The sequence below is a fragment of the Cygnus atratus genome, chromosome 6 (genome assembly GCF_013377495.2).
Source record: "Cygnus atratus isolate AKBS03 ecotype Queensland, Australia chromosome 6, CAtr_DNAZoo_HiC_assembly, whole genome shotgun sequence".
NCBI classification, from domain to species: Eukaryota; Metazoa; Chordata; class Aves; order Anseriformes; family Anatidae; genus Cygnus; species Cygnus atratus.
Genome location: NC_066367.1, coordinates 38,252,617 through 38,274,608, shown reverse-complemented (window position 1 = coordinate 38,274,608; position 21,992 = coordinate 38,252,617). Strand labels below are relative to the sequence as shown.

The window sequence follows — 21,992 nt, the reverse complement described above, 5'->3', positions numbered from 1 at the left end:
ACAAAATGAGTTCCGTTCTATGCTGAAGAAATAAACATGAAAAGAGATGCTGCATGTAAGGTCACATCTGTCTCTTCAGCAAAGATTAATGTTCTGGGGGAAGTTCTTAATTTGGAGAGGCTATTAGTTTCTAAAAGCTTGGCATATTTACTAGAAAATGAATGAGTTCATTTAAAAAAAAAGTGATGCTGAGCATCAGAAGAGCAGTACTGTGACTGTGTAGTTAGATTTGCAAGCACATCAGTATACGTAGTGAATATAATTAAAAGGCTGCAAGTCTAGAAATCATTCATATTAGTCAAAAGGCTAAAGAAACGTTAGAGATGAAGTATTTGTCACTTAGGGGCCTTAAGATAAGAGGAACTGAGCTAAAGGTCTTTTCAAAGAATTTTTTCAAAGAATTCCTAGTAAAGGTGAAGAGAGAAGTTACAGAGTTGTAGTCCTAAACAGCTGATGGCATCGCTACTGAGGACAGTAGCAGGAACAGGATTTTAATTTTAAATTTCAAAACTAAATTTTTAACCAGGCTAAAAGTTGAACCCAGGACAAGATACCGAGAGAAATGGCCGGTTCGCAGTTGGACGGAGATGGGTTTCTGTCCTGTGGAAGACGAAAGCCCTCGCTACGCATCTGAGCTCAGACTGAATTATGATGATGCTTGGTCAGTTGAATGAGCGCAGGGAAATATCTCGACGTCTTCAGTTCTTTTCAGACGAAGTGATCAGTTTCCTGCAGAAGTGATCCTGTGATGAGGATCTTTCTCTTTCCACCTGAAGGCTCCTGAAGTTGAGACTCAGCGGAGGCTGTTACCTGGGCTCGGGTAGAAATGTGGAAGTAGCAAGTACCAAAGAAATTTCTGCTTTCAGTAAACGGAACACACAAACTGTTGTCAGTGCTGTGAATGTTCCAAGTTCACTGTGCTACAATAAGAGCTGATTGTAGGAGTCGTGCTGTTACCCAAATAACCCTGGATGATTCTGTGGTGGGTTGGACGGGTCGATAGTATTTTAGCAGATTGAGGATTGTGTATAGAGCTATAGTGAATTCAAAATCTTCTACTCAACCACTGATACCATTCATTTATTCCTGATAAATCCTCATGTAACAATGCACGCTTCAGAACTTAGCTTCGTGCTCAACTAGCTTATTTGTGAGAGAGCAAAGAAACCGGTTGTTCTCTGAGTTTAAAATTACCTCTGTATAGTCCTGTCACATGGAGGGAGGGAGTAAAAATCCTGTTAGTGGTGATGTAGAGCTGAAATGTAATAGCGAAATCATTGCACTGCTTGCCTTGTGCTCAGCTCTTTTTAAAGCCTCCTTTTATTAAGGATCACTTCTTTTGTACTCAGCAGCCTCAAAATTGGCAATCAGACTCATGGCCCATGTGCATACATTTGTAGAGCATAGTTAAAATAAGCCAGGTAATCAAACGACTCTTGTTTATAAGAGCTTAAACAGTGAAGAACTGTTATTCTCCTTCCACCAGCAGCCAGCTGGCTGGGGAAAAAAAAAAAATAATAATCCGCAAGGTCAAATGTGTCTCCTGCAGGAGAAGGCCCCTTTTCTTTGACGTGCTATCTTGTCTGCAGGCTCGTTGCCCTTTCTTGCTAATTGCAGCGTCATTCAACGAGCGACACCCTGGTTCATAAACCTGCAGGGAAGCACAGCTGTAACTTTAGACAGCTCCAGAAAGGTAAGGCTGCAGGATGTAAGCTGCTTTGTCACAGCAACGTGCAGAGAACTCGGTCTGTGAGCGCGTTTGGCTCTGAGAGCTTCTGCCCAGGCTCTTTTTCCTCAGCTCTACTCTCAGCAGCAGAGCAGCTCTCCGGGCAGTTTGCCTCCTGGACTGAAAGAAACAGGAAGGCTGATGGTTCAAAATAGGCATGGAAATGATTTTCACAGATACATGGCCGAACTGAAGCTTCTAAAACGTCTGATAGATAGAGATGATATAGTCTGATAGCTAGGGATGAGGATGTTACTACTATTACATTGCATTAGAATATACCCAGCAAGTACTTCTGAAATCATTCACTTAAGAAATTAGGTAACTTGCTAAACCATAGCGTTAACACTTCAAAGCTGCCCGTGTGGCCCTGTATATTAAATTAATTCCTTCTCTTGCTCTCAAGTTTGTATTTAGTGGACACCGATAGCAGGTCTTGTGTTTGAGACCATGTGAGTGATGGCGATGCCTTGCTAGCAGTGCAGCAGAGATGAAGAATGTGAAAAAATATTCACACTTTCCTGGTGAAGGAGCATAAACTCTGCATGAAATAATTGGCAAGTGAATAATTGCAGGCTGAAATACCTCGTGTGACCCAAAATGAAGCATTTAATACATGGATATTTTTATAAATCCATCTTCCTAGGAAAATAGGTAATTTTAACACAAAATTTTAATGTTTTTTTTTCTTTTTTTTCATTTTTTTACACAAAGTCAAAAACCATAAACAATCCCTGACGTTCTCTCTCTCTGAATAGCTGTTTTTACCATATACGTGTCTTTTAGCATAAATACTTCATCTCATGTCATTGTGTGTTACAACGGGCTGTGGTCTGTTCTTGGATTCAGCTTGGAAAAGCGTCAGAGGGGACAGTGCGTGTAGCTGGGGTGCTGTGACAGTGCACGCGAGCTTGTTGGAAAAATTGATTATAAATAACAATACGGAGTGAAATTCCTGCAGTTTAAGTGATTATTTTTTGTCTTGGAGCATAGCTTAAGCTGGGCTAACTACCTTTAATTGCAGCAGTGGTGAAGCACCGCAGTTTTGCCCTGTTACCAAGGCTGCTGGGCAAAGACCTTCGAGCAGCAATCGGCGACACCTGAGCACGAGCTGCTGCCCCTGGAGTGACCTGGGCCTCTTGGTTTTCACTTTGGGGCAGCTGTTTTAAATCAGTTGGCTGAAGCCAGCTGAGCTGCTGTAATTTCCACCAAATAAAGGTGCAGCTCATCAGGCTTTCACGCACTGAGGGAAGTCAGATACTGCTCTGTGTGTGTGCCTTCTGCTCCCTGTTGCAGGAAGGTCGGAGCTTTCGCGGCTCAGCTCTTCGTGCAGGCAGGCACTCTCACAGGGAAATGTTCCTCGCAGCTGGGAGGTGCCCAGGAGCTACATGCACACACACAGCCACGTGCTGGAGCCTTGCAGCAGCTGCTTGAGGACAACAATAGCGGCTTGTATCAGCTCCAATAGCAGCGATGTGTGGCTTTTTCATAGGGTCCCGCTCTGTTATAATTCTCTTTGTTTCCCAGGGGCTAACGGTGTCTGACAGTGTTCTTTGTCAGCAGCCCGTCTTCGCTGTGGGATGCACGCAGCGTGGCCATGTGTCCCCTTCCAGCTGCTCCAGGGGTGCCGAGTTTGCCTTTGGCACGTGAGGGTTTTCTCACCTGGGGTCTAAGCTCAGTGTGTGTATGCTAACATCTGCCTTATGCAGGTGTCTGAAGCCGAAGTGTTTGCATGATCACACCCTAAACATTACACTCAAACACCAAAGCTCTTTAATTAAAGAGGAAAAACCTCTCCCCTGCCTACCTGCTGTCGGGGAAGCAGTGATCCTGCAGGTGGTTAACGGGCTCCGAGCTGCAGCTGGTTCCCACTGCACTGTCCTGCCCTGCTCGTCCTGCAGCACAGCCCTCACCGAGCTGCTCCGCTGAGCCTGGCTCTCCTGGGACTGGTCTGCTGGTAATCCTTCGAGCCGGTAAGTTGTGTCCTGCGAGAGGCTCTCGGCTCTGAAAATAATCGAACGGTTGGAGGGAGGCGACTCAAGCTTGAAATCTGATGTAGTATTTGCTGAGAAACCGTCATGGTGAGAGGAGAAAAGCCTCAAGATATTCAAAAAAAATATTGCGTTGCTGAAGTACCCACGTGGTTTTGTTCCAGCTGGGGTTTCCCAAGGGCTGGCTTTGCTGCTGGTCAGCCACATGCCACCCAGTCCATGCCCTGTGGTGGTGTCCCAGCTCGGAAAACCTGAAGCTAAAAAATCTTGATGAGATTTACTAATTTGAATGGGACTTAAGTGCTGGACTGGAGCTGGCAAGCTGGAGATGTGGGTAGTTAGTTAGCTATTTCCAAGCCACTGTGTTTACCTGCAGCAGTTCCATGCTTGGGGTTTGGGTTGGTTGGTTGTGGTTTTTTCAGTGATTTTTACCCTCCCTAGCAGAGTGTTGAGCCGAGTGTGTTTTTTGATCCAGAACATAGAAGGGAGCTTGGTGTGGTGTGCAAGGTGCGAGCACGGCATTGCTGCTGGCTCGGCACTTGTGGAGCCTGGGAGAGGCAAGGAAGAGGAGATGGGGGAAGTTTGGGGTTCAGAGATGCCTAGAAGCATGCTCTAACACCAGTAATTCCCACAGCAGGAGCCACGGTTCGGGTGGGAAGCACAGGAGAGCTGGGGCGCTAACACCAGCCTGGTGCTGAGAAGTGGCTCGGAGCCACTCTTTGGAACAAACCCACGATTATCATGGGCTGATTCTGAGAGAAATGTAATGCCCTTAGGAAAAAAAACAAGTGGGGGACAGGGTGGGAGCTCACACTGTCCGTGTGCCAGAAGCACAGGGAGGGGCGGCCGGTGGCATGCTGCTGATCCAGCCCTGCCCAGACCATGCCGCGTGTCGCTCTGATCAGATTTTATGCTTTTTTTTTTTTTCTGATGATTCATCCCACTAAGTTCTTTCTGTGTGCTCAGCCTATTGCTTAATGGTAAGCAACACATAAAAAAAATCACCAGCTACGTAGCTAGCTGTTCTGTTTGGGAAATTATTTATCAGGTGTTGAAGTGCATGCAGGGCTCCTGGGCTGTTGGGACCACGGCCTTCAGTGCCGACTGTGCATATTCAACAGTTATCTGTGCAAAGCTCGGGCTTCCCTGCGCACATCCTGCTCTTGTTTTTCCAAAGAGATGTGCCTTTAGATGTGTGGTCTAATTTTACTGTATGTAAAATGTATGATATTTACAGACAGATGGGTGGTAGTGTGCCTCTTTGCGCAGGGTGAGCTTTATGTGTGAGCTTTTCGGGGACTGAAAACCAGTCTTTGAAGGTCGGAGTCCTTCGTGAGGGAGGATTTCCACAGCTGGTTTCCCCAAGGAACTGATGGATGGGGCCAGGCAGTGAGCTGCTCTGGCAGCGTTGACTCCCCCTGCCAGCCTGCTGCTGCCATTCGGTGTTTTTGCTGGGACGGGGAAGAATCGCTGCTGCTTTCTCCATGCATGGGAGGAAAAAAAAAAAAGCATACATTTTTGCAAAAATGCTCATTCAGTGCAGTCGGTTTTTTAAAGGTGCACCCTCCTTCATCAGACCTGTTCTCTGATGGCGGCTGAGCAGCAAGAGAGCTGCTGATTTCCCTGACCTCTGCTACACGATCAGGAAAACCAAGCCTGTGTTTTCCTCCTCCCCGCGGCACTCGCTGTGGGACCTCACAGCCCCCTCGGCGCCGTGCTGACCCCCGCTTCCCAGGGCAGGAATTCCCAGGGCTCACCATTTCTAGTTTCTATTTTATTTGGGCCGGTGAGTTTTGGGGCGCTGTCTGCCTTCAGCAGGTCTTGGTGGGAGCCTCTGTAGCATAACCAGTGCCTGTTTCAGCTGTGCACTGAGCAGCGAGTTGTTAACACACAACAGCAAAGCGGGCTTTGCCGGGCTGCTGCCTCTCAGCCCATGGACACCCGCTCGGGGAGATTTTAACAGCTCGGTGCCACTGCCTTTCCTTGTCTTTCCAGCATCAGACCTCGGCTGTGTTTGTTTGCATTCATTGTGGGCAGGCTCCACCGTGCTGAAGGCATCCTCCTAGTTTTGGTGTGAAACTTGTAGGTTTGAGCACCCCCTGATGAAATGTAGAAATGTTACGTGCTTAAACCTGATGAAGGCTTAAAAAATGATAGAAGTTGTAAACCACATGAATGTGTATAAGCTGAAAGAGATTTAATTTGATGTGCAGCTGGAAGTAAGTGTAAGACCGTGAGGTGTATGCGGACTTTGATTCAGAGGGTTGGTTCCTCTACTTGTTTGTGTTTTGGTTTTTTGTTTTTAAAAAAGTGCTGGTTTTTGTGGGACTCAGTGTTTAACGAAACATGTTGGAGAAGTGCCGCAGGGCTGCGCGCACTGCGGCTCACCCTGGGGGGCTGCTTGAGATGTGCTAACAGGGGCTCTTGCGCCAACTGCTGAACCCTCAGGGAAACCTATTTCAGTACTAGGGCGGAAATTCAGGAGCGGTAAGCCAGTGTACCCTAGTTAAAAGCACTGCTGTAAATCACATTTGTTCAACTAAAGCTGTGTGCACGCACATGGTGCAGACCTGCTCCCTGAGCCTGCCCCTGCTGCGTCCGGCTGGCAACGCAGCGCGATGCCATGCCCTGCGCTATGATGCCATGCCATGTGGAAGCAGCATCTTTTTTGTGCCCTTCTGCTTTGGGCTTGACGGATGCCATTATCCCTCAGCTGAAAAACAAAATAACGTCCTACTCAGGAGTTTACCCAACTGTTTTGCAAGTTGTTGAAGCTCGCAGGTAAGGTGCCGTCGCATCTTTTGTTACTAAGCGAGACCTGCCAACGTCTTGACACTAACCCCTCTTAAAGCCTCCTGCTGCTGCTTTAGGCACGTAGCATTAATTGCACGATGTGCTCACCCATTGTTCCTGGTTTCTTGCCGTTGTGCCCTTGCAAGCTTTGATGTGCTACTTTCCCATCCTTCCGTGGCCAGGAAAGACTCGGCACAGCCAGGGAATTAGGAAAAAACGTGGAAATTCACTTCTGTGTCAGGAACAGGGACCGTCAGCATATCCCATACTAGATATAGTCTTATATCTTTAACTTACAAAAGCATATGTAACTTTTTTATTATTTGGAGCATATAGCTCAAAGCTTATTTTGTCGGAATCCTTTCACTAGCTTACATCCAAATAAGCGTTGGTTTCAGGAGAACAAGCTGGAAATAACTGCATGAATACCACCAGAAGGCACTGGGACTAAATGAGTGGCAGCAGAGTTAGGGAAAACTCAAAGCTTTTTAAGAGGAGCTGAAGGAAATGAGGATCCATGGCTCACAAACAAAGCAGTAACCTCCTCAAACTTATTTTATTAAATGCTCACTAAAAAAAAAAAAAAAAAGTAACAAATCCATGGGAGCTCGGTAGGAGGAAAGGCTCATCAGCCAGAGCAGGAGTTAAAGCAGCAGCAGTGAAAGTGCTCTAAATACAGCTCCTCTCTGGACCCTGGGGAAGGAAAGGGGGCAAAGAGCAGGGCTGGCGGTGGCAACGGGGCATTTATCAGACACATCACACATCACCTGAAGATTTAAAACATTTATTTATACAAATGTACAGCATTTACAATAGTTAAAAAAAAAATTAGACATTTAAAGAGAATATCACCTATCTAGAGCATGACAATAAATATGGTGCAGCTCAGCATTAAATGCTCTGAGACCCCCAACGGGGGGAGAGTCGTGCAGGGTCTCAGCTTCTTCTCCGTCCCCTGGACTCGCTCTTTTCAGTCCCATCGCATGCCGCAGCTGACACAATTTGCCCCCACCTTAGCATATGAAGAAGGCCACCTTATCCTTCACTGACTGCAAAGGGAGTTGAAGTACCCAGCTTGCTCCAACACCTCTGTAATGCTGATGTATGACCTGGATCGGTGGAGTCGCAGTCTTTGTGGGCAGGGAGCGCTACCAGGTGCCCCGAAATGTCTCCGGTCTGCCTGAGGTCCACCCGAGCACAGCCCAAAGGCAGCTCTCTGCCAGATGCTCCTGGTGGCGGGTGGCTCTCTGCCACTCGTCAGGCAGCTGGCAGTGGCACACGTGTCACCTCCCTGCTGGCACCTCCTCGCGTGGCAGCAGCGCTCCTCCAGCTCCCTGGGAAGGAAACTGCCCCTTGTGCAGCGTGATCCATGTGGTTATAGGCAGCGGGTTTGGAGTTATCATAGCACAGGTTAGGTTGGGTGAGTTAGGTTAAAGAATCCCACTGCTGAACAGCCACCACCTGCACAGGATGGGGCAAACACGGGGAGGCCGCACACCAGAACAGCTGAAGCACGAGGGCATTCCCAACCCCAGCTCCAGTTCTGCAGGATAATAGTAATCACTAAATATTTAAATTGCAGTGGGAGAAGAACTCGTCCCCTCTGTCCTCCTCCCAAGGCACACGCAGCAAGCAGCTCTGCCAGCAGCCAGCACCCAGCTCTGCTCCCGAGAGCTGGCACAGGAGGGCACAGGCCGGACACAGCACGGCCGATTTGTTTTCAGGGTCTCCAAGGTAGGTCTAACTGGCATAAAATAGCAGATTGCAACTACCCCCTTAACACTAGAGAGCTGTGAGCAAGTCACAGGAGAACTGAAAGGACTTCAAAATGCAAGGTTTTGAGTGCCAGCATCTAGGCTGTCCTTGAAAGATTAGTTTTTATATGCAAAGGTAAAAAAAAATGAAAGAACCAGTGCTCAAAGTTCAATTTTGACGATAAGTATATATGTAAATTTTAAAAATACTTATCTCACATCAAAATGTCCAAGTTACCTTGGAGCACGACTAGCCAAAATTAGCCCATCAAAGAACAATTTATGACTATGGTGGGGTTTTTTAAATAAAAAATAATAATTGTTTAGCTTTAAAAGAAGTCCACGGACACCCTGTTTTTATAACTGACCTTGCAAAACAAAGTCAATTCTTTTTCAACAGTGTTGCAAAACATTATATATATATATATTTATATATTTATGATAATTTATATACTACAGGCTTACCCATTTGCAAAACAACCTTTTTTTTTTTTTTTTTTTCTTTCCTGGCAATAACTGTGTTAAGTACTGTTTGAACACTTTAGAGCCTACTCAACATACAAAAATAAATATTGCATACACTATGTCCAAACAAAAGCAGAACCACAGGTCACCAACACAAAGCTGCAGCCAGTGGTATTCCATACTCTGCAATGGCAGTGTGTCAACAAAACGAGACAAGCTGTTCAGGATCCAGCCTCTCTCATGCAGTAACCGTGTGTCCCCTTGTCCAGACTGCTGTTGCCTACTCCTCTCTCTTAATTTTTACCTTTTCAACTTAAAGCTCCCGGTACCTCAGTGATGCTGCATGCATAACTCTGAAGTCGTGAAGAAACGACCGATACTAATTCACTGGGGAGACACCACAGCAGGAGCCATGCAGAGGCCAGCCTCACCTCGCTTACCTGCCGCTCCCCGTCGTTTGTGGACCAAGGTGCCCATGGCGTGTGGCTCAGCAGGGTTATTCATGCTTGGAGTCCTGCTCAAGCCTCTTTTGATGCATCGGGACCAAGGTGACAGCTCACAGGACCACGTGCCGGAGCGCGGAGACGTGTAAACGCCCCAACGCTGGCACCACAAAGCCAGAGCTGCCAGCTCCCCCGCATGGAGGTCAGGGCTTGTTCACCCACCTCCCTCCCAGCACTGCTTCAGGAGCTCCAGTTTTGGAGTCCCTCTGCCTTGACACCCAAATACAACCCACCTATGTGGCGAAGTGTGGGCTGTTGTGGGGTGCCGCTTCTTGCTGGCTGTGGACAGCCTCGGAGGAAGAACCCACGTGGTGTGGTGCTGGATGGCCCCAAGCTGCCATGGCTCCTTTCCAACCTGCTCCTTGCAGCGCATGGCTTGTCCCCCCTCCGACAGGAGGAGAGGAGAAGAGAGGGGAGGAAAGAAGGTAAAGCCTGCAGAGGCAGAGCAGCTCTATGCGATTTACCACACGTTCTCAAAGCGGGCTAACTGGAGCAATTGCTGCGCCAAATGATGAAAACAAGAAAGTTTCAACTGAGCAAGTGGTGATAACAGGAGGTGGCAGTGATGGAGTGCTTCTAAATAAAAAAAAATTCTTGGAGAAAAGACAGACATTTAGAAAAGCGTATGCATCAGTCTAAGCCCTAATTCTGGACACGTTTTGCATGAGTTTCTTCAGAAAACGGTAAAGAAACATGGTTTTTTAACCCCCTTCAAATTCATCTACATACCAGGATCACCAGTTCACTGTTAACAAAAGTCAGTTTTTCAAAGACAGCTCCAAAACGCAGGTCCCAAGCACATGTGAGGAGGCTGGATCCTCGTGTCCGTGTGCCACGTGGAGCAGCACAAGGCGATGCTACAAGAGGAACCCCAACAGGAGGCAGGCGGCTGTCAGCGTTACGGGACAGGAAAGTCCTTTTGTGCTGCTGAGCGGGGACAGGGTCGTGAACACGGCGTCTGTTGTGTTCCTTGGGAGTGGCAAATTGCAGATGCTGCCTTCGCAGCAGGAAGTGCATACCTGAAAGAAAGGAGGTGTTAACTCGGTTATTTGAAAAATACCACTGCCACTGAATAAAGATGGACAGGAAATTATGTGACGTTTGCAAATCAACACAGTCACCATAATGATATATTTTTTTTGGTTTCTTTTAAGCCCATCTACTTCAAGAGTGATTCAGCAAGCTCTTCCACCTGTGCAAGAACAATACATCAGCTAGTGCAGAGAATGTCCAGTTGAAGAGGTTATTTATCTTTTCTCCCCACTAAAAAAAAAAAAAAAGATGGAAAAAAACCAATGCTGTTCGGCAGAAGTAGAGCCAGAGCTCATAGAAATGGGCAACTATTCCCATAGGTTTTTTGTTGCTGCCTTCACTTTGTATGCAGGCACTGGGTTGAGACACTTCTCGTGGCAGTCCACGAGCACTGCCTGCCTGCAGCTCTGCTCCCTGGGGGCAGGAAAGCTCAGCTGCGATATTTCTCTGCTGGAGCAAGTAGATTTAGAGCAACAAGGCCACTAGTGCACTGGAGGCTGAGAGCACCAAGGTAAGGATGTGCAAAGCGCAGAAGGGACTGCTCAGTGCCTGACCATCCAGAAAGCTCTTTGATTTTAACCCGCTGGAGAAGTTTGGAAAGGTTGAGTATCAACCTTCAGAAGCATCTTTTATGCATAACCATTCTATTCAAATACAAACCTCTGCTGCTGTGGTCTGGGGGCTTTCCCCTGCCCCTCTCCGGCAGAAGGCCAGGGAGGGTCATGGAGCAGAGGCTGCAGCACCACGCAAAGCACTTCCTACTTCCCGGCAGAGGGGAGCGGTTTTCTCCTCTGAGCTGCTGCCAGGACACTTATTTACAGAGATTACGCTTTTGTTCTGGGAGAGACTATTCCTTTGTTTCCCTAACAAATGGAAATGAGCTGGAGCTCGTTAAGAACAGAAACTCCATCTCTGACGAGGCTGATTTACCCACCGAACCAGTCGGATTCCTGACAGGGGCCAGACAGATTCTGCCCAGTGTTTATACAAGGAAAAGGCAATTCTCCTCACCTTGTATTCCTCGTGCTTTACATATGTGCATCCAGTAGACAGACAGTCCTCCAGTGGCACACAGCGCTTGGTGACGGATACGCTTTCCCCAGTAACTTTCATCATGTGTTGGCTAAAGCAGTACCTTGTACCTAGGAAGCACAGAAAATGTGTTTAACTGACAAATTCAAGGCCTTTGATAGTCTAAACGTAAGAAGAAATAGGAAAGAAACCTTAGCATTTCAAAAAAAAAGAGAATGTTGTTGTATTTATTACAATACATAGATGTCACTAAACGCACACTGCAAGCTCTGACCCAAACCCAGGACTTCAAAGCATTCTGGAACTCAAAGATTTGTTCCCAACAGTAAAGTGGGTCTGTACGTTGCAGACAAACTAAAGAAACACACATGTTGGATAATCACAGTAACAGTTCTCACTTCTCTGAGGAATTCTCAGGGCCCAGATGAAACAAATAAAGCTTCTAGCACCCTATAACTCTTTCAAGGTGGTTTCTTTCTTGTTTCCAAGCTTGTTCTAGGTTAACAGATAGCATGTATTTTAGCAAATATTGTGCAACCATCTTGGAGATGCGTCTGTTCCCCTGCACAACGTGAAGCACCACGCCTAACCCACAGGTACTGCTCTGGGGACAGGGACAGAGGGGGACCCCATGTGCTTCATGGGCACAACTCCTATACATTTTTATTACCTAAAAGAACAAAAATTCAGAGCAATTCAAACAAGATATCGCAGCATGAAAGGTGGTGCTCTTAAGCACTGTAGTACCTTAGGCAGCAGTCAGCTTGCTCCAAAAAGGCGAGTCAGGTCTCAGACAGGCTAAATTTAAGCAAGCCAGCAGAGCAGGGATGTGCCCAGCGAGAGAAGTCTGACCTCTCTGCTTTAAGCTGGGTACAGAAACACAAGACATGGTGCTCCACGTGGCCCAGAGCAGCACATCGGCTTGTGAGAGCCGGCTTCCCAAACTGCCACCTCCAGCAGCGTTTTTGGCCGCCGTGTTCGGCGGCTGGAGCTTCAGCACTGCTGCAGTGATGATCGCCCATTGCACAAGTTGCTGGCCCACCCACAGGATGTCCAAAGATAGAGGACTGAGAGTATTAAGTGCAGTATTCCCATACAAATTAGATCACTAACAGTTTCTGCTTGAGCTGAAGCTATTAAATACCAGAAAACAAGGCTAATGCACAGCAGGAGCCGTCTTCTAGGAAGTGCTTCTCCCAGTCTCTGCTCAGTACAGGGATTCATGCTTTAACTTTCCATTGCAAAAAATTTTGTCATACCTAAAATATGGTACCCCTCGTGTCCTACATGCGGTTTCAGGAGATAAGCAGCCCTCTGTTCTGGAGCTCACAGGTAGCCCCAGGTTCGCAGCTCGCCCGTTCCCACCTCTAACATCCCGCACCAAAGCAGGGTGTTCCCCTCCCCTGACAGCTATTAAGCACCAACTTCTCTTTCCAGATTAACAGTTTTTGGTCAAGTCAGTTCTGCTGGTTATTGCTAAATGCAGGCCTCGGAGTCACGCCTGTCTCCTTACACAAGCTACGGGCTTGTGTGCTGGTAACATCGTCATTAATCACCTCAAATACCACCTACTGTTGTCAAAACAGGGAGTGTCCAGGAATATTGGTCTCATCTGGTGCCAACCAGCCTGATCGTTTTATTATTGTTGATGTCGTACCAATTTGAGCTCTTTGAACAAATAAATTCTGAAGCAGATAAAGCTCTCTGACACAGGCTGCAAACACAGCTGGTTAGTCTGGAATTCAAGCTACTCTCTTTTTCTTTCCAAGATAAATATTTTCGTGACGACACTTGTAATATCCCCCAAGAGACCAGAGAGGTGCCAGATAGAGGCAGAGCAGTGGTGCTGAGCCTACAGAGGGTACCAGCTGAGGGATGACCCAGGCAGCATCCCGCTGCCACAGGGACAGCTGTGTCCCCAGCACAGTTCCCATGTCTGCAGTGGCACTGCCCACATTCTCTGGTTGTGAACAGGCTCTATCAGGGGCTGGGGACAACCTTAATGTCTCCTGAGGGTCTCAGCAAGGTGAGGGAGCTTGCTGAGGATCTTGCTGATATCTGGATGTTGGATACAGGCACCCAATGCCCTGAGATGTCCTCACCTTCAGAATGATGGGAGTTAATAACCCAAGACACTGCAAAGATCTCGATACCACCCAAAAAGAGGAGGTTTCAGCTGCCCTGAGGTGTGTCAGTGAGGTGGGGCCTTGTGCCATAAGGGAGGGGAGTGAACAAAGCAGCGACTGGTCCCATACACACCAGTAAAGAAATACAACCCTTAAATAAACATGAGCCTGATTTAATTTGTAACCGAGCTGGAGGAGTACGGGGAGTAGATGAAAGTCCTAAACTTCACCCACTGCAAAGGGACAGAAAAGCTTAAAGGATTATTTGTATCACTTACACATCTTCCACGTAGAGGAGGCTCACAAACAGGAGCAGCGACCGCCGGCGTTGCAGTACACTGAGGGAAGAACAGCTCAGCGCTGTCCCTGCGGCCGGGGCATTGAGCAGGTGTTGCAAGGTAGGGTGACACCAGTGTGTGGCTGCTTACCTCTTGGACAGTAGACATCCGGAGCCCAGCGGTTGCATTCGTAATTATCTGCTGCCTTTTCACAGGTGAAGCATTTAAATCCATGAGGAAATGGCGTGGCTGAAAGGAATAGAGTATATTCAGTTAGAATGACCCAATTAATCCGGTTCTGCTTTTCAAAGGCACATGGCAACATTCCTTCTTTTCAGACAAGTCTTACTACCAATATAGCTGTCAACTTCACCACGAGTTAGTCCTTATTTGTAAGAACCCTGCCACCACCAGCAGCATCAGGAGGGCATGTACACCTGCAATAAGGACTCTGTTCAGCCATGTTTACCCAGGAAAAATGCCTACTACCCACTTCAAAGGGTACTAATGAGAGCAAGGAGTGTTTGTTCTCTTGGTTTCAGAGCTCGCATCCAGTACTGTTACTCTACCAGTGCTGATAACATGGTATCAGATGGATTAAACACTTCTGGACACTGTCCCGCTGAGGAAATGAATGGCTACTTTTGAAAGCAGGCTGTGTCCCCAAAGGGAAAAAATATCTATCTGCTGAACCTCCAGCCGTTAACAGCAGCCTCCATCCTTGATTATCTCACCAAATGAAGAGCCCAGCTTCTAAGTGGTCTCCTGGCAGGGTTTCTGTAGCACATTCAATACGTCTTCAAGACGCTGCCACCATCTCAGAAGCCAAATGGTGACTGGGTCACATTTATCTTTGCGAGGCGAAGCAAGCTGAGCCTCTGAGGCCTCGTGAGCCACGTCTCAGTCCTCCTCACTGCCTCCCCTTGCCCACCCCCGGAGCACAGTGGTGCGGGCCGGACCCCATTTAGGTACCAGAGGTGGCCTTTGCCATGCAGAAGGACTCGCTGCTTGTCAGCTGTCCTCCTTTCTCCAGTCTCTTCAGGTGGGAGCACCTCCAGTGGGTTGATGCTGCCCTAAAGGAACAGTCTGGGGTGGGACAACAACACAGCACTGATTAAACTCACCCACCTCACCCTGGACAATTAGCAGATCACGGTTATGGGCATAACCATATAAGAATTTCATCTTGTCTGTATAGAATATAAAATTTTTAAGCCAAATTCTGAAATGACAAGTTTTTTTCTGGGAACAGATGGCAGGCACAGCTCTGCTAGCACTCTCGTGGAATTAAATCAAAGCTTGTACACGAACAACAAACGAACTATTAAAAGGACAGTCCATGGAAGACCTGAAGATGCATAACACTGCTATTTCATTATTTCAGGCACTTACAGAAATAAAGTTGTGAACAGTTTGTGCCACAGCTGCGCATGGTCACATTTGACTCTTGCTCACAACTATCGATGTGCCTGGACAAACCGTGTGGCCGAGGTGGCCAGAAACCCTTGAAGCCAAAAATACAGCAAATCAGGAGCCCCTGCCACGCTGTCTGCAACACTTTAATCCCCTTGGGAAGCAAAGGTCCGTGCTTACTGGAGGGGTGGAGGTAGACGATGTCCTTCACCGTGAAGTCCCGGGGCTGCACGGCCCTCAGCCAGCCAGCCACGAGGCCGAGCAGCAGGACGCGGGCCAGCCTGGGCTGCGAGGCCATCGCCCGCCGAGGCCGTGCTCATGCGGTGGCCCTGGGAGTGCGGCAGCGGTCAGAAAGCTCACCTAGGGACAGCAAAACACAGAAGTGAGGAGATGGCGTGGATGGAGCAACCCCACCTTGCCAAAACCAGGCTGCTCCCACCAGCCCCCGGCCCCCACGCAGGCGGCCGAGTCTTCCTCCTTGGAGAGGCTCAGAAGCCACCTGAACGTGGTCCTGGGCAGTCTGCTGTAGGTGGCCCTGCTCGAGCAGGATGGATGGACCCACTTCTGGGCCTGATGGACCCAGCGGTGCCTCCAGCTTCAACCATCCTGCGATTGCCTCGGCTCCTCTTCAGTGACATCCCCGGCCCCTGCCCGGGCCTTGCCCAGCCCTCTCCTGGCCAGAAGAAGCTGTGAAAGGCAGGTCTGCAGTGAGCCCACGGGACATTATTTATGTACTAATTATTTAACATTATTTAATAAATCAAACATTTTGGGGGGGAGAGGTGGTCAGGGGGTCGTGACACAACCTCCTGCTGCTGCCTCCCAACCTTTGTCTGGTGGTGGAGGATTTGCTTCTTGCTCAAGGCCTACGTGGGACCAGCAGCACAATGGCTACTGGGGGCCTGTCATTGGGCTTGGCTCTTTTCTGAAAACAGTCCCGTTATTAAAACACCATGCAATCCATAAAAATACTGACAGAAACAGATAGCACTTAGTGCGGTGCATTAACTGCTGTTGTTTTAACCTTTCAGAGAAGGAAGTGCCCGTTTCCATCGGGTCTACTCCACAGATGTGCATCAGCCAGGGGAAAATGAAATCGTGATTAGAAACAGAAAGGAAATAAAACGAGCCTCTCCCAGCCACATGAAAGCAAAAAGAACGAGGATGGGTGGCTGCCTGTGTGGTCTCAGGAAGAGCCCCAGCAAAGCCAACCGGAGCCCACCCCGGCGAGGCAGCAGGCTACCTGCCTGCATTTAGGGCTAGTCGCGTTTCTGAGCTCCTCGTGCCCAAATACACCCTGATCTGGAGCTTAATCACCACATGTCCTGATGTCTCTGAGCTGAGGGCAACGCAAGGAGATGGAGCATTGAGTGCACAAGCAATGGCACCAAGCGGGTATACTCCAGTTTGCCTGTTCTTGCTTTCAGGGCACATATCTACACGTAATACAAGTCACACACCACATAGCACAAGCAAACGAGGTGTGTTTAGGCTCCGTAGGTGAGTCCTCCCACATATAATACAAAAACAATTTTTGGGTTTTCCCAGCATAGTCACAAAAGGTGTTTGTATCCATAGTACTGCTCAAAGTCTGACAGTTGAGGACACCAGTTGTCCCTCCATCATACGAGCTCCTTATTTTCTGGAACCAGCTGCTTATTCAGCCAAATTTCCATGTAGCTGTTAGAACTTGCCTAGCTGTCAGAACCAGGGGACAAGTGGTTGTTAGTCCTGTGTGAAAGGGAGGCAGAAATCCTCCAGCTGCACGCTAAAAATACCCCAGTCGTGCCTCTTGTAATCAAATAGCTTAATTGCCAACACCACTTCCGAGGAGTTGCAAGAACCACAAATAAATAGAGAGAATTCATTTACCAACCTCCATTCTGTATGTTTGAAACAGATTTAATTATAGGTGAGGAATTTAAAAAAAAAAAAAAAACTTACAAAAATTCCTGAGCAGAGTAGAGGAGTTGCTGAAGTTGATATTGGTTATTTAACAAAACACCTGCCACTGTTGCAGACACTGCTCTTCACAACAAGCATTTTATAGCAGGTTGTTGCACAAATACACATGTAGTGTGAAGGGAGATACCCAGGCATAGACAGAAGTATCTATTGTCAGAAATCTGAATACTCAATGTTTTACCAATACTTCAGATATGTACACGTGGGTACACATAAATATAAGTTCTGTTCTTTGGTCAAAATGCACAAACGAATATACTACATCTGACTAAAGAAATATTTGTTGATATTTAAGATAATGCTGATATTTCATGGAGAGTGGAATACCCAAAAATAATTTCAAATAAAATCAGTGGATCAGTAATTACTGCTCACTCTCATTCCCTCTGTTTTTACACACACACAAATAAAAAGTATCATTTTTTTCATTTTTAAAGGAAAGATATGAGTCATTATGGATGTAAATCTTTTACTTAAAACCTGCAAACTTTTGACTAAAACCAGTTTTCAGTTACTCTTTCTTACCCCCTCCAAACTGATATTTTTCTAGAAAGATGGCTTCCATTCGTAACGCCTGTGAGCCCTAAGAAGTTCCATATTAAGGACGTGAAGACAGTTTCCCTTTCCAACAAGACCCTTTTAGTTCATGGCTTCCAGCCAAAAATCACCAAATGTTGGACAAAAATATTTCTCCAAACCACTTTAGCTGCTGCATCAGCCATCGCTGAGCTGCCGCCTTGCTCTTCAGCGCACGGTGCCACATTTTTTTCTACTGAATTAACTCCGCTCCCTTCCAGATTTAGCAGAGTGCACGCAGCAGCCTAACAGCAAATGGCATGGCCCGGTCTGAATTTGATACTGGGCCGTAGTTAGGGGAAATAGTCGCATGGTATTTAGATCATACAGTCTGTTTACAAAAGGCCCGGGGCACTGACACAGAAGCCCCAGTTAACTCAATCTTTCCAGCTTCACCAGCACCTTTCAGACGGAAAGGCATCCTCGGCCCGCTCCGCAGCAGGATTACTTCTTCCTGCCCTCTGCCCTGACACGCCACTGTGGAAATTAACCACTAAATTCCCTAAGCAGCAGCCCAATGGCCCGTTTGTCAGGTCTCATTAGGGAGGCGGCATGTCGTCCTCGCCGGCACCTTGCCGCAGACAATGGGAGGTCCCCGGCCCCAAAGCCCAGTGCCAGACCTCCGGCTCTGGGGCAGACGCGTTGTCAGAGGCAGCGGCTGTTTGTGAGGACGTCTTTGTCCTCGCAGGTTAGATATCCAGGTATCTAGAGGTAGACATCTCCTAGCTGGCCTCCACCGACGGCCAGGAGCAGCAAGCCACTGCTACAGCTCTTTATAAACACCAAATCTCCCCATACAAACACTCAGGCATGAAGAAATCCCCGATTTGTGGGCATTTCTGTGGTTCTCCTCCTCGCACAAGCAAGGCACAGGCTGCAGTGGTCAGGTCCCCCCCAGGTGGGTGTCTGGTGCAGATTGAGGTTGCCCGGTCTTGCAGGAGGCTGATGCTCAGGATAACTTCTGCTGACATCTCGGCTCTACCTTCCTCCTACATCCCCTCCTTGCTCTCCAGGCCCCATCTCCAAATTTCTCTAATCTTACACTTATCTTTTCACATGGAAGATCCTCCATCTCAGTGCCCTAGAGCAGCATTTTTGCCTCCAGATAAATAGAAAAACAGGAGCAAATGAAAGCTCCCTCTCAGCAGTAAGACGTGTCGCCCCCGAGGTACAAAGCACAGCGTGCCAAAGCAGCAACACCTGCGAGAAACCACACCACAAGCACTGCACGTGCAAGGGCAGCTGTAGCGACTTACACCACGCCGTGCTAGGACGATTATTTATGAGTGGTACGCGAAGCCGAAGGAGCTACACGCAGGGCGATGCTGGAAGATCTGCTCCTGGATGCAGGCAAGTAATCGCTCCTCGGGCACGTTACCAGCGTGACTTTCCCAGCTCCTGCAAGTTATCTCACTGTTCTTTGCGTTTCCTCCATGCAGTTCCCTTATCGCTGCAGGTAAGAATTTCCGCTTCTGAAACTACAATATATGCATTAATGCACATCTCTCCACAGCTCCAAAAACAAAACCCAAACCTCTATCCATGCAACGTTACCGCTGTCCGAAGACAAATGTGAACTGAAGCTTCAGCAGCTGTGCGGGATCCTGGGCAGCGATTCCAGAGGCTCTGCACCTCCACTGGCTGCAGTCTTCCCACCGCACACAAGTCTGCACCAGCACCTTGGTTAAGCTTCTTTCCACCTGCATTTTAGAGACTTTCGTTCTGGTTCAACCCTGGAAAGGGCTGAATACACACCAGCCTCCCGATGCGCCGGGATGCAGCGAGGCGCACGCAACTTCTGTCTGAAGAACCCATAGAAGCTCTTGTAAAGAGTTCACTGCCTCTCCTCTATCCCAGTAAGCAAGAGTAATTAAACAATCAAACACAATTAGTGCTCAAATTACTCCCAGAAACATGGGCAATCTAATCTCCTTGCTGATAATTACAAAGCCTGCAGTTCATTGAGCTAAAAGCCCGCGTCCTGGGGCAGTGCAGGGGGTGCAATATGTTCCCTCTCCCACCCTCTTCCCTGATGCAATCCCATCTTTACCAAGACACGGTAGCAAGACATCTTCGTTAGACGACCCTCACTGCTTCTACTTTCAGTCTGACAAGAAGTCTGGCATTTTCTTTGGACCTGTACAAATACTTGACCTAGGGTATTAGGTACAGTCGTTTCAATGAGCATGGTAAAACTTTGCTTATATTCACACATCCCCAGAGGATAGTTCGGCTTCAGGTAAACGCAGAAGAAAGCTGAAGTAGATACGTTTTACTTGCATATTTCAGATACTTGGTATTGGGCACAGAAGGCCCAAAAAAAAAAAAAAAAAGCTAGCTTAAAATTCAGGCAGGCCATAATCTTCATAAGAGAAAACACAATTTATGGAAATTAAAATCTGTCAAACTGAGGAGGCGAGAAATTCAAAGTGAGACATAATTCATTCCCATTTTGCTCCACCACATGCAACACCCAGTGGCACAGGGCCATGGCTATTTTATTTTTAATATTCAAGCCTGTGACTGTCACCAGCCCTGAATTAGAAAGATGGGCAGGGAAGATCCAATAAATCATTGTGAGACCTATACTGCATTTTTTTGCAGGGCTTGCCACAGAGGCAGGAGGAGCAACAAACCCTGAAATCAATGGATTTGGCCCAATTTGAGAATTGTGGCGGGCGGCCCCGCTGCTCTGTGATGGGTTATGGCGTGGGGACATCCGCTGCAGTGGTGGCAGCGCGCAGGGGCTGACCTCGATGCACGCGAGCCCCAGACAGCCCGGCTCCACACAGGCGGAGGAGAAGGAAACCATGCATGAGCACAGAAATCCTGGGATTTTCCCACTAATAATAAGGAAAAAAAATAAATCTGTCGAGTCCCAGTGTCTGGGCCCCTCTGCAAAGAGGAGGGGAGCTTAAATTGTTAAATTCTCTGCTAAACAAAGATTTCAGTTCGCTGGCATGGCTGTAAGGGCTCCTGTTGGGGTTGCTGTCGGTGTGCACCACGCATCGTGCACGGCTCCTTGTGGTAAACCCAGCAGGAAGCAGCCGCTGTGCCTGGGGCAGGGAGGTTTGGGGCAGGGGCACAGCAAGCACATGGGCTCTGTTGTGCCATGGCTGAAATCTTGGTGTCTCCCACAACAGTCTCCAGCCTCCTAATCTGGTCCAGACGGGCAAACGAGGTAAATTTCTGTATGGCAACAGCCAGTGGGATCACTCTGGTCCCATACTTCCTATTTAAGTTTCAAGCAAAAAATATTCCAGTGAAAGCAGGTGGAAGCGCTGACTGCACTTCTGTGCAACGCGTGCCCCAGGAAAGGGGGGAAAAATTGCACCACGTTACCAGCTAAAAAACACTGAAATAAACAAAGAGACAAGTGAAATAACAACAGCCAATAAAGTTTACAATATTAAGGCATTTTCTGAAGCATATGCCTAATAAGACACATGAGAAACAACAGAAGACCAAAGTTTCTCATAAGTCTGCAAAATGCAAATGATAAAATTATAAGATGGGAAACCAAACCAACAGGAGTGTGTATCCCATACAGCAGAGCTGGTAATGATCTAATCCGCAACCCAGACATGAAACTCTTCACTAAAACAGTTTTCCAGGTACCTGGCTCGCATGTAGACACAGGAGTTTTAAAAGGATCAGCTTATCCCGCTGGGCTCTTCAGGTTACATTTTTATTAAGTCTAGGGAATCAGGACAATCTAGGGACCAGGAAGACCGTCAGCACAAGCTCAGTGTTTTTAAAAGATCAAAGGAGGGACGGCTTAGCCTGAGGCCAGTCCTGGATAAACTCACAGAGCAGTTTGTTTGTGCTCCAGCAACAGAAAATTCAGGCTGTAAAAAATTGCAAGAGAATGGCTGGAAGGATTTTGGGGAAAATGGGTCTCAAACAAGGCCGTCGGTTTCGGACGGGTGGGATTACAGATCTGGCTGCGAGAAGAGACGGTTACACGGAATAATTGGGGAGAGACCAGAGCGGAGGGCCAAAGCACCAAAACCTGATCAACAAAGTGAGCTCTGCCCAATTAACCAAGCATGCTCAGGCAAATTAAAAAACAGCTTAGTGACGTCTCAAAATCTAATTGGGAAAAAAAAAAAAAGGCATCTTCAAAGGAAAGATACTTATTTTTTTCCTGCTCTCCAGCAGGGTTAGGTGCAGCACTTTTGTACCAACAGTGCCGACAACAAGTAACTTCTTTTGCTGATAAAAGCTGCCAAGGACGCGGGCATCAGTGCAGTATTAACCACTGCAGAAGACATTGCTGCTAAAGAATGAGCTGAAATGCCTGTCCACAATGCAACAAACTGTGCTTTAATAAAACCA

General features: G+C 47.7%; 1 protein-coding gene across 2 annotated transcripts in view; it reads right to left on the bottom strand.

Annotated features, from left to right (window-relative positions):
• Positions 1-8,754: 8,754 nt before the first annotated feature.
• Positions 8,755-21,992, bottom strand: part of LYPD6 (LY6/PLAUR domain containing 6) — a 29,117-nt gene continuing 15,879 nt past the window's right edge. Inside the window, exons 3-8 of one of the 2 annotated variants that reach the window (XM_050711624.1) lie at positions 19,209-19,354; positions 18,911-19,132; positions 15,294-15,473; positions 13,851-13,949; positions 11,276-11,406; positions 8,755-10,251 (exon numbers count right to left, since the gene is read on the bottom strand). In XM_050711624.1, coding sequence (XP_050567581.1) covers positions 10,090-10,251; positions 11,276-11,406; positions 13,851-13,949; positions 15,294-15,411 — 510 coding nt within the window. In that variant the 5' untranslated portion in view covers positions 15,412-15,473; positions 18,911-19,132; positions 19,209-19,354 and the 3' untranslated portion in view covers positions 8,755-10,089. The remainder of the gene's footprint in view (positions 10,252-11,275; positions 11,407-13,850; positions 13,950-15,293; positions 15,474-18,910; positions 19,133-19,208; positions 19,355-21,992) is intronic. The other variant, XM_035566081.2, reaches the window with a different exon arrangement.